This window comes from Salvia splendens, chromosome 3 (genome assembly GCF_004379255.2).
Source record: "Salvia splendens isolate huo1 chromosome 3, SspV2, whole genome shotgun sequence".
NCBI lineage: Eukaryota > Viridiplantae > Streptophyta > Magnoliopsida > Lamiales > Lamiaceae > Salvia > Salvia splendens.
Genome location: NC_056034.1, coordinates 14,653,033 through 14,666,209, shown reverse-complemented (window position 1 = coordinate 14,666,209; position 13,177 = coordinate 14,653,033). Strand labels below are relative to the sequence as shown.

Sequence of the window (13,177 nt, the reverse complement as noted above, 5' to 3'; positions counted from 1 at the left end):
TAACAACCCGAACCTGATATTACACGATTAAAACCTAATATTACACGATTAAACCTTAATTTTTATCCTAATTTACACAATTAAAATTCGTTTTATACTATTTAAACCTAATTTATAAGAAATTAAAACATTAAAGTAATATATATTTTTTTAAATAATAATAAAAATAATAATATTATTTCTTAATGGGTTACCCGTATCCGACCCGCATCCGACCCGAACCCAACCCGAAATTATCGGGTTCTTAATGGGTCAACCCGATAAGGACACGGATCCAATAAGACTTGACCCCAACCCAATAATTTCGTGCGGATTCGTGTCGGATTATCGTGTCATGTCGAAAATTGCCAGCCCTAACCATCACGGTGTTGAGCAGGTATAAGGCAAGAGGTTTTCAGGCCACCCGCAACGCGTCACGCGGGTGGCCCGTAATCCGTCACGCCGGGACGAGACGGCGGCGTGACGCGTTGCAGCGCCCCGTCTCGTCCCCAGCCCGCCGAGCATTCCGTCCCGCCGAGACGGATGGCGAGACGTCTCGCCACGCGCCAGCGCGACGTGGCGCTCCGGCGCCATGCGTGACACCCACTCGCCGGCCTGCGAGTGGGCATCGTCACGCTGACGCAATAAATTATTTTTAAAAAAAATTTGAATTAAAAAAAATTAAAAAAAAAAAACAAAACGGTAATATTACCGTTTTTTCTTTTTTCTTTTATTATTTTTTTTATTTTTTTTACTCTATAAATACTCCTAATTCATCCTCATTTCACACACAAATACACATTTATTCTTCCCAAATCATCTCCATTTCCTCTCCAATTTTCATCTAACCTCTCATCACAAAATGTCCGGCGACGGAAACTCTGGCGGTGGCGGCTCCGGCGGGTTCGATATCAACGCGTTCGGCGACTGGGGGCATGTACAATGTCCTGGGTGGTGGTTCCGATTCGTCAACGACGGGCACCCAGGGTTCGTCGACGCCGGGGGGTACCAACCACCCCATTTAGATATGGATGCATACGCCCGTCCCTCCACCCCGAGGTATTCGCAGGGATTATCCCAGATTCGGGAGGATTATTTCGTTGAACCCACTCCGGAAGAAGGCCAAGGAGGTAGAAGCTCCAGGGCGGAGGCGGACGAGGAGAAGGAGGATCTAAGCCGGCATCCGTACAGCCCCAAAGAAACGCTGGCGGTGTACAACGCCTAGATCAACGTCTCGTACGATCCCATCATCGGGAATCAACAATCCCGGAAGTGTTTTTGTGAAAAGGTCACTGAGGCCTACCACGAGATTAAGTCGAAGGGGTCCCGCCGCCGCACATTTAAGATGCTCCGCGCTCACTTTGACCGAGTCGACAGAGAGGTCAAAAAATTCTGCGCCATCTACAAGAGTGAAACGACTCATTACCAAAGTGGAGCCACAGGAGCCGACATTCTGAGGTCGGCTTTGTGAGTCTACTTCGACGACACCGACATACAATTCAAACCTATCGGTGTTTGGGAGGTCATCAAATACGAGGAAAGGTGGGCTGGAGGTGTCCTGTCCAGCTCGGGCTCGACCTCGAAGCACACGAAGCACACGGCGGGTGGTCAATACTCATCTAGTGAGGGCGGTTCGGGCAGCGCTGCACAAGAGTTTGCCTCGCAGGAGGTTGAGGGCACGGCAGACGATGCCGGGGGTCCTCCCGTGGGCGCCGTCGGCCGCAAGGGAGAAATGCGGCGAAGGAGGCTAGAGGGAGGAGGGGCCGAGCCGAACCAAGCCAGGCGGGCTCGGGCTCGGGGGCACCCTCGAACTCGCTAATGTCCATGTACATGACCGCCACAATGGCGGACACTTCCCGCATGACGCCTCTCCAATACCAAGTCTATCTTGCCGGAATTGAGTTTATGGCAAGACAACTTGGTATTCCGCCTCCAGGTGGCTTCAGTGCACCTCCACCTCCTTCGGGGGATGATTCGCCGGCAGAGTAGTTTTTTTATTTTCTATAAAATTGTATTTTAAATTATGTAATTTTTATTTTTTTAGGATTTTAATTATGTGTTTTTTTTTGTTTTTTTTGAATTTTATGTTGTATTTTTATTTTATGTTGTAACTTTACTTTATTTAATGAAGTGTGTTTTTATTAATTGAATTTGGTTGGAAATAAAAATAAAAAATGAAATTGAATGAATAGTAATTTAAGAGATGGATAAAAGATAAAGGGTTGCAGGTTCCGTCCCTTAGTTAAGAGATGTAGTAAAAAAGTACAGTGAGACCCATAAATAGTAATTTAAGGGACGAATAAGAGACAACATTGCATATGGCCTCCCGATTTGGCTGAAAAGGTTGTATTTGTACCATTTTGCCCTCCGAATTCTCCAACCGAAGCATATTTCGTTCCGTAGCTGGGTCAATTTTGGTCGAGGCTACTTTTCGACGATTGACGATGACGTCGAATTCAGGCAAGATCGGCGCCGCCGTCGTCAAATTCGTCCCCTTGGTCGCGAGGCTACTGACCGCGTATTTCAGCGATTTGAACCTGAAGATGAGGTAGAGCACTCCGACGGATATGGCGGCGGCGATTACGAGGAGCGCGAGTGTGGAGAGGGTGAAGCAGCGGCAGCGGCAGCAGCTCCTCCCGCTCTTTCCGCGGCGTGTGAGGGCTTCGAACTTGCTGACGTTCTCCGGCGGCGGATAGCGGAGGATGTGGGAGTGAGGAGTGATTTGTGGATCAGAAGCGGAAGATGGGTAGTTTAGGGCTGCAAAATTTGTTTTCCGCCGTACTCCAATTCAACCAAACTCTAGAAAATGGGCTATAGTTTTTGTTTGGCCTGAACCAAACTACCTACAACTCTCTCCACCAACTCTTGAAAGCCCATTTGTCAGGTACCCATGATAATTATTTGCGGGAGGATCGCCTGCTGGGCCTGCTGTGGTTTAAACGCAGGGGCTTCCAAATGAAACGCAACAAATGATTTGGAGTGAGAAATTGTCGGATGGAAGAATAGTAAACGCATATACTTCTATTTCTTTTGTTCACTCTTTTTTTTTATCCATTTCTTTATTTAATTAAAATATGCAGTCGACGGTCGGGGTAACTTACTTCACTGAGTAGCTTTTAAAATTATCATGGATGTTTTTTTAGTACAGTATTTTATTTTAATCATGATACCAAGACCACTTTTACTTTATATACCTATTAAAAAGTATTATTTGTAACAAAGTTAAAAACTAATTAAAATAGACATATTAAGCAATACCATTAAGTTAATTGCTTTAACCCCATTTCTGTAATTATTAATTAATTTTCTTGGCCATTCTCATTTTTCGCAAGCTATAAAAAAAGTATGCAATCTTTTTATTTTGCAATATTTCCTTTATTCAAATAAAAATATAGTATTCCCTCACTATTATTTGCATTTTTTTTATTTCAGCTCATCTCAAACTATTTGCATCATTTCTATTTTAAATGAGAACTAGGGCATTTAATTAAGAGTAAAGGTTAAACCTGGTCCTGGACATGTAACAATTTTACGATTTTGGTCATATACTTTACCTTTTGAATTTTTGCATCCTGAACATTTCAATGGATCACAATTGGTCCTACACTCACACTTCCGTCAATTTTTAAACGGTTTTAACCCGATTTTGACCCATTTTGATGGTTTTAACAGTCTCAATCGAGTTCAAGCCGTTTAAAAATCGGTCAAAATCAGGTTAAACCTTTTGAAAATTGATGAAATTGTTAGTATAGGACCAATTGTGATCCGAGTTGAAATGTTCAGGATGCAAAAATTTAAAAGATAAAGTATATGACCAAAATCATAAAATGGACATATGTTTAGGACCTGTTTTGGTGTTTACTCTTTAATTAATACTCCCTCCGTCCCATGCTACTCGCACTTTTCATTTTAGGCCGTAAATTTGGGATTGATTTTTTTGTGTAATTAAAAAAGAATTTTAGGTGTAATGAGACATCACTTAATAAAAGAGCTCTTAACTTAAACTAACATATTAATTAAATGCATTAATTCTAACTTAAATTATAAATAGTGTAAGGACTTTGTGACGAGCCGAAAAGCAAACGTGCGAGTAGCACGGGACGGAGGGAGTATATGTTAGAGTTAATTAAGTGTTCCCCTATTAAGTGATGTCTCATTACACTTAAGATACTAACTTAATTACACTAAAAATCTATCCCAAATTTATGACTTAAAATAAAAATTGCGAGTAACATGGGACGGAGGGAGTACTATAAAATTTACTTAACTTTATTGGTTAAAACACTTAAAATTTTTGATAATGTTATAATAAATTAGAAAATCCCACTAGATAAAAATATTCCCTAAATTTTAAAAAATCATAATTTTAAGGAACAAAACTTATAAGGAAAGTATTTTATATTTTAAGGGTTGGAGAAAGGATAAAGTTTAAACTTTTATTCTTTACCTATTCAAAGCTCATAATTTATTTTAGAAAAATATACAAATAATTTATTATGTGTGTATTTGGTAAATAGCTAATCCTACAACTATGAATTAAGTTGTCGTTAGATCAATACACTGATATTAGTAATCGAACGAAAATAATGTTTGTGTTGCGTGTTGATGCATCAATAACAAAAAATGCAAACTTGTGTTTGTATGTTGGAAATTTTACATATGCAAAGTAATTTATTACGACTATATCATGATTGTAAAACAAAATACTAAAAAAGTTTTTTAATAGCTACTCCACCAAATATTATCCCGACCGAGCGCTTATTTAATTAAATAAAGAAATGAATTAAAGAGGGTGAACAAAAGGGAGTATTGCCATCCCACAATTTCTCACTCCAAATCATTTGCTGCGTTTCATTTGGAAGCCCCTGTGTTTAAACCACAGCAGGCCTTGCTGTGTTTTTTTAACACAGCAGGCGATCCTCCCCCAAATTTTAGGGGCTACCAGACACACCCTGATTTTATAACAATTAAATTTTTATAATTTAGGAATATAAAGATTGTAAAATTTCTCCTTGATAGTATAAATCTTTCTGCCGAGTTTAAATATTGTATAATTTCAATATTGTGCAAGTGTGATTTGATACATGTATAATTTTACATAATATCTTTCGATAAGCTACAGTGACATTAATTTTTTGGAAGAAAATAACCTAATTTTTAGCTGAACAATTATAATTTAAGGTTTAATATAATTCTTCTGTTTCTTAAAAATAGAAACTTTGAAAATGACGTGTTTTTAATGTAAAATTGGTAAAATATGAGAGATGAAGAAAAAAAATAGATAAAATAAGATAGAAAAAAAATAGTGAAATTAGTTTTAGTAGATTCTGGTGTACATTTTCTAAAATGAAAGTCTTTATTCTAGGAGACAGGAGAGAGAGAGTATTGTCCAACCCAAAAGGCAGGAGAGATGAAAGAGCGAAAAGAAAGAAGATAGGCGTGCAAGAAAGAAAATAGACGAGAATAAGCCAAAACACAGTTCACTTCATTGGGCTTTGAAGCTAGTGTGCGTTAATAGAAGGCCCAATATAATTAATGTGCCTCTCTATTCTACAAATAGTTACCAACTCCTTTAATTTCTTTTTGAGGCCCAATAGCAACATAAATTGTTTAGTAAAAAAGTTGCAACCGATTACCGAATTAACAAACAAGCTCATTAACTTTGATACGATTGAATTCTTTAAAATATTAATTGGTCATTATTAAAAAATAAAATGCATAAAGTTGCAACCCCTGTCAAGACAAAGTCAAATACTATGAGATTTGGAAATATATTCTCCACAATTCCTGTCTCTCCATACTCGATTCGCATTGGGGCAATCCCTTACTTTAAAACTATCTTAATTCACAAATAAAGCTGTTGTGGTATAAGTGCATTATACACTATTTTATTATCAGATAAAATATGTGGTTTATAATAGTAGTAATAGCCTTATTTTGGCGAAATAGTTCAATTCGAGGTGTTATAAAATTGGTATCAGAGCCGGTCACATGCTCCAGTCCACCCGGAGCATTATGAGTGGTTATGGGTCATCGGCGGTGGTGGTATGGGCCGTCGTGGACGATGAGTTGAAAATGTGGTGATATGTTATGATATGAGTGTGGTGGTATGGATCGCCGTTGATGATGGATTGAAAATGTGGTGATATGAGTGTGTGCCGTGGTGGTATGGGTTGTCGCAGATGATGGATTGAAAATATGGTGATATGTTGTGATATGAGTGCATCACATGTCATTTAAGTCTATGCACACAGGGCAGGGGCAGGGGTGTGTTAAGATGACACCACTCTTAAAGTGACAACGTGATAACAACGTAGCATGCAATCTGTGATACATAGGTAAGCAATCTACGGTACATAGGCTAGCAACTCAACATAAGGTTCCAAGCAACAAAGATACGCAATCAGAGCACTGTGATGGCACTATAGTTAAAATGACAACCTAAGCAAGCAGTCTGTGATACATAGACAAGCAATCTATGATACATGGGCACGCAACTCGACATATGGTTCCAAGCAATCTGCGATACGGAATCCCAGATAATCAAACAATCTGCAATACATAGGCAAACAAACCTGCCACGTGGCAGGCTAAGGTTGAATCTGCTCTTAAATCTAAGAGTCCTCATTGGTGATACATTGTCATTTTAAAAGTAGTTGTCATCTTAATACAATCCTATGCACATATATAAATAGAGGATGAGTAATGTTTGGTTATATTCATATATACTACTCCTATAATAAATAAGAATTTAATTTTTTTAGGCATAATAAGTACAAGAATTTAATAATTTGTGTAGTTAATTAGGTCGATTTATGGAGAGGCCATATATATTGAATTCATCAATTAGTGTAAGTCTTGCAATTCCATTTCATAATAAAACACATTTCACATAAATATTTTAGTATCAAAACATAAAGAAATAGTAATAATAATTTAATATTTGTTAAAACGCTACCAATTATCGACACTCTTTAAATCAAAATTCAATGAAAAACTTCTTTTTATTTCAACTGTGGAGGTATTCTAGAAGTAATATTATCGGGAAAAATGAATGAAACCTACAAAAATAGAAATGAGAGTTTTTTATTTAACCTCGTGACAGCATTAAATTGTGTAGTGTAGTGTAGGTATATCTGGATTGGATTGGATTGGATCGGATCGCATCGGAACCATTAACTAATGGGACCAAGAGAGTATTATCAACTTTCTTTGTTTTAAAAAGGAAAATTAAAGTTAGTCGAACTACGCAACAATATAGTACTCCAGTATTTTAAATAATGTATGTATGCGCAGGATAGCTTCCAATATTTTAATACACGCATAATGCGTAACTGTGATGATAGATACACATTTAATTTTTTCTTTGTTTTGTGAAAGTAACAACGTCGTAATAATATTGTTGACAACGACAATCTTACAAGTATTCATCCTAGTATACGCAATAAATATGCGCTTCAAATATATTAATTTACTGTTTCTCATTAATACATAGCCTATCAAATATTTATAAACTTGTGATCAACTTTATGTCTATGCCAAGAATGCCTCATAAATACATACTAGTAAATAGTAGTAATAGTCTAGAAATATGATATTCTTAAAAATAATTGTCACTCCTAAAATTTATTATACTTTAAGGAGCTTAGAATAGCTCAATAGCTTGTTCGCATAAAAATAATTTGGAATTTAAAATTGAAAAGAATATTTGATAAATTATTATATACTCCTATAAGGTTATACAAAAATCAAAATGGTTGGCTGTGTTAAATTATAGGATCATCATTAAAATGATCATATGTAAAAACACTAGAATAGAGTGTACATATTCACTCAAACATTTATCTCTATTATTTATAATCAAAATATAACTAAAATGTGCAGCACATATACTTCATTAAGAAAATAAATACGTACATAATACTATTAATTTATTTTATTAAGGATTAATTATACTAATCTTATGTATTATGTAGCGTACAAGAGACTCCCCTTCTTCAAATCATAAAACGTATTGTTCATCAATTGACTTATCGATAAATTCTCACAATATCATGATTTCTAATTAAATTAATCACAATTAAATAAGAACCCTTTTATTATGATTTGTAAGTGTCATGGTCAGCCCCATAGTAATATCGTATCACAAGGGACTTGTGCCCTGGGGACCTCATTACACAAGTTTTTATTAATATAGGAGTAGTTTTTTTGAACATGTCGATATAAACAGCTCAAAAAGGATTGGTACGTACTAGGTTAAAATAATTAAGTGAATGAACATGGTTAGAATGTTGGCACATGTTTCGTGGATGATTCATTTCCAACTATTACGATTAGTCAAAGGATCATCCAAACCACTAAAATTATCTTGTCGTATAATTACAGCTTCAAATATGAAATCAAATAATTTATTAAACATATTATGGTGATGATGGTATCTGAATTTTCTCCTTCCAACCAACCATAAATCAGACAAATTATGAAAGTATGGACAATTATTAGTAGTACTACTACTACTACTACTATTATTTCTTCCACGCTCATAAAAGAGTTGTACCTTGAATTGAGAGTACAATAACCAGTCTGAATTTAGTCTCCCACCGCCCTATCAAATTGTGGGGACGTTGTTTCATTTTTTGCTGGTTGAATTAAGCTTAAAATTTATGCTCTTTTGATTTTTGTTTTGTTTTGTTTTGTTTGCTGGATGAAGCATGATTCCTCTACTAAAAAATCGATTAGATTTTGCCATTTTGGTAAAGGTATAGTAAAATTTGTGAATATAATAGTTAGATTCACTCTATTGTGTTTGAAATATGAGACTGATTGTTGATTGTTGTTTCCTTTGCAGTGGAAGAAGAAGAAGAGGATGGATAGGTTGAAGAGAGTGTCGGTGTGTTGATTGTAATTGAAAATGCCACCACTACTATTGTATACTTCAATTCTATGAAATTTTGCATTTGTTCAACTCATTTTTAATTCGGTCCATCTTTGTTGTTACTTCAATTTTTATTCACATTTGACTGATATTATGATTTTTGTCATTCTATAAAGCTTTGTTGTTACGGTGATATGGGATAAATTCATATCATGCATATTAAATACGTGTACAATCAAATTTGGTTAGTATGAATTAATCTAATTCGTATTAGAAATCAAACTTTATTGTGTATCTACGTATTTTTAAAATGCATAGAGTTTATTGTTTGAATGATTTTATAAGCTTCCCCATATGTAGAGTTTATTGTTTTTATCGTATACTTATTATTCTATAACGTAGAGAAAAGATACGCTGCATAATTAATATGGGCGTTTGTGAGCTACTAAATCACACGTAGGCCACTTTCCTCACTTTTAGAATTTTACTAACAGAATATAATTCCCTTTCATCTATCTCCCCACGTCAGCAATATTATTTATTTTCTTTTATACCTTTCCTTTATGGATTTGATCCTTCTCATTCTTTATCTTTCTACCATCGCATGAATACTACTCCTAATTAACTTTCTTCTTCACCTAACCTAGACTATTTCATGGTTAGTTTCTGATCAAATAAAATAGCATCGTTTTTTTTGATGTACTCTTTAATTTTGATGATCTTAAAAAATAGTGCTACTTTTTTCAATTTAATGATTTAAATGATATTTAATGTCTCAATGTAAAACTAGTTTTCCAATTACTTTAAACTAGTATTGCGAAAGTTTTGGAAGAAAAATCATTAAGGACTCAGATTTTGAATGCAATAGGCTTTAAAAGGATGAAATTAATTAGATACCACGAAGTACTATGAAAAAATAAGATGTATTCTTATAAAATCTGTTTCAATACAATAAACTCATCAAAAGGTTAAAATATTGTCTTAGCAACACTAAGCAAACAGAATAAAAAAATAACTAGCTATGGACATCAAGCTCTTTCATTTGCATATTCACTAATGTCGTGATGGTCATATGCAACTGATCTGAAATATAAAGATGAGAGCAAAAATAGTAAATTAAATTTATTGGTCATTAAAACAACTAAGCAATGTAAATAATGGAACTCAACAATAATTCACATACATGTCTTGCAACTTTGGGCAATCACGTTTACCATGTGATGCACCATGTAGTCCACAACCACGACAAGCCCTAGTCTTTAAAATTGACTTTTCTTTTGATGATAACATTCGCTTTCCACATCCTTTTGATCTTATCTTAGAAGGATCACCAATGGTTTTGGTTTTATCTAAGCTCTTCCTTGTTTGACTTCCGTGCATAGTTGTTGGACTAATACCCATTTCCTTGATTTTACCATGTATGTAATCAAGTTGTTCATCCAAAAACTTTGTCCCCTCGTCAGTCAAAGATGCATAATCAATTAGTATTGAGGCCTTATAAGATAACTTGGCTCGTCGTGAGATAAAAAAATCTTGTTGGATCATCATTGCAGTTTTCATCATCTAATATATAAGCAACACCAATCTTTGCTTCTCGTGTCCATTGCTTAAGGATATACTTGTCAGGTAGTTCAAATATTTGGTTGACACAGAAGAAAGCTAGCATATGTCTGCACGAAATACCATCAAACTCAAATTTCCCACAATTACATGAGACATGGTCACTATTTTTATCATGCATCAGTAGCCTTGGTTTTGAGGACGAACTACTTTGGAAACTCATCACATTGTAAATCAAAATATCATCTCTGGTAGAGGCTTACTGCACAAAGTAACCATGACTTCGACTAATTTCATCTTGAAATTCCGTCCATTTTTTTTTCGTGTAGACTTTAACCATTTGAGCTTCCATCGGCCAATTTGTTTTGATTTTTGGTTGCTCATTCATGTCAACATGGTCTGCAACTAACTCATTGTGTCTTTGACGTCTTAGTGCCCGATTTAATCGTGTGATAAAATCTATCAATGAGTTCTTGTGGGAGACATACTTTTTTAAAAAATGAATGCGAACTCTCTGATCTCTGGCTACTTGACATCCCAGCAAAAAATACATGACTAAAATATGTTGGAACCCACTTATGCCGCATTCCATACAATAACAATATCCAACTATTTTGTTCCAAGTTAGCACATCTAATAACCTCTTTCCATCCATTCTCAAATTCCTCGGGAGATGTTGAATTTTTAATAATATTTCTTATGCTCTGATAATAATCTCGGAAAGTCACTATAGAAATCTTCTCTGAAAATTTGTTCAATATGTGCCACAAACAATAACGATGCACTGTTTCTGGCAGTACTTGTGCAAGTGCTTTCGTCATAGCTGGATCTTGATCAGTAATGATTGTTTTTGGTGCATCACTTGACATAGCTTCCATAAACTTATTAAGCAACCAAATATACGATTCTGTCTTCTCATCACTTAGAAATCCACAACCAAAAACTATTGTTTGATGATGATGATTAACCCCTACGAAAGGTGTAAAAATCATTCCATACTTATTAGTGTTATAAGTGGAATAAAACACAACAACATCACCAAATGCTCCATAAGCCCTACTTGATTTAGGATCTGCCCAAAAACATCTTTTGAATATATGATCTGAATCTGTCTCATAGTCAAAGAAAAATGATGAAATTTTCTCCTTCTCGGAAGTAAAGAATTCTATAAGAGTTTCAGCATCGATCCCCTTTTGTTCATCCCTTAATTCTCTCTCTAAATTCCTGATATGTTTTTCTGTGCAACCTACACTTTCGGGCCCCCCAGACTCCATCTCCAATAGTTGCATTTGTTGACAGGTTGGTATATTAGCTTCTGAAAATTGTTGAGTCAACACTCTCTTCACAGCAGAAACACTACGGTGTGACCAGAGTAAATGCACCTTTGACGGAGTAAAGAGTCCATGATTATGACCTTCCATAAAGACGCTAACACTCCACTCGGATCCAGTTTGTTGCTTGACAATGGAAATATTTGCCTTACAATTAGTTCTAACTTCACCACGAACTCTTATCTGAATCAGACCACCAGTTGGTGCTCGATTTTTTGAACGAGCTTCATCAGTTTGACCAGCTTTAAAGCATACTAATTGTTTCCAAACAACTTCGTTCGTCATCTTATTCTTTCTGCTATTGCTATATCTTGCACTAAAACCTGCTTCACGAGCATACTGATTGTAGAATTCAAACGCATCATCTATTGATTCAAATTGCATTCCAATTTTTGGCTTTCGATCATTTGCAACTTGAGGAATATATAATTGATCGTTCATATTTTCACTCAAAACACTAAGAAAATACATTCAAAAAATTAATGTAAGCAAACAGAATAATAGAAACAATTTAAAAAACACAAATTGATAATTTTATGATAAGCCAGAGGTTCTTAATTGGTGGTTCCTAATTGGTATCATTAGAAGTATAGATTCAGTCAAGAGACAATTAAAACATGAAACTATTTAAAAAAATTAATCAAGCATATACGATATAAACAAGTAAAACTAAAAAACATGTAAATTATGTAAGAAATTCCAAGCATATATGAAGACCAAGGCTTAAAAACTAACCTTATGCTAGCACTCCTCGAGAGAGACGACACTTTGAAAGTTATGGAGTAATAAAAACCTAGGAGAAAACATGGAGTATATAAAACAAACACAGATACGATAACTAAAAAGAGAAAAAAGGAAAGTTATAAAAGAAAATAAATAATATTGCTGACATGGAGATAGATGTAAGGGAATTATATTCTGTTTGTAAAATTCTAAAATTAAGGAAAGTAGCTTACATATGATTTAGTCGCCCACAAACGCCCATATTAATTATGCAGCAAATCTTTTCTCCTATAACGTATTCCCACATCATGATTCTGGCATATTAGATGGATAATAGTATCTACCAAAAATTGACAAATTTTGGAGATCAATAGGGGAAATGACATTTAAGATATATATCAATAGACAAAAATTAATTGATCAATTGAATAAAATAATGAAAGACTTATATGACGTCTTAAATCATGGATTAAACGTTGGTGTATGAGTTTCACTATCCCAACAGAGTCCTTCACCCTTGAGCGACCTCGGAAACTGGACCGGAGGGTAAGGTACTTGGTTGCTTTGATATGCTTATATGCTCTCTTAGTGATGCGCTGATCTTATTCTCTTGGGTTTTAGTGTTTGCTTTGTTTTTCTTTCCATTTAGTTTGAGGCTTTTTTCTTGGATGGGTAAATGAACATAAATTTAAAGGTCGCACCACGGAGA

The 13,177-nt window shown here is 35.2% G+C and overlaps 1 protein-coding gene across 1 annotated transcript; it reads right to left on the bottom strand.

Moving 5' to 3' along the window:
- Positions 1–9,882: 9,882 nt before the first annotated feature.
- On the bottom strand, positions 9,883–12,186 carry LOC121796629 (protein FAR1-RELATED SEQUENCE 5-like). Its single transcript, XM_042195439.1, has 3 exons — positions 11,215–12,186; positions 10,038–10,258; positions 9,883–9,937 (listed from the first exon to the last, which is right to left on the bottom strand). Exons 1-3 carry the CDS (start codon positions 12,184–12,186, stop codon positions 9,883–9,885), a joined length of 1,248 nt encoding a protein of 415 aa, XP_042051373.1.
- Between the last annotated feature and the right edge of the window lie 991 nt (positions 12,187–13,177).

Bases quoted from the DNA above. Each gene is read 5' to 3' on its own strand.
- LOC121796629 (XM_042195439.1), bottom strand. From the start codon at position 12,186: ATGAACGATCAATTATATATTCCTCAAGTTGCAAATGATCGAAAGCCA. The intron at 10,259-11,214 runs GTACTGCCAGAA...GGTAAAATCAAG, and splicing joins TGACGAAAGCACTTGCACAA to GAAATGGGTATTAGTCCAAC. The intron at 9,938-10,037 runs GTATGTGAATTA...TTTATATTTCAG, and splicing joins TGCCCAAAGTTGCAAGACAT to ATCAGTTGCATATGACCATC.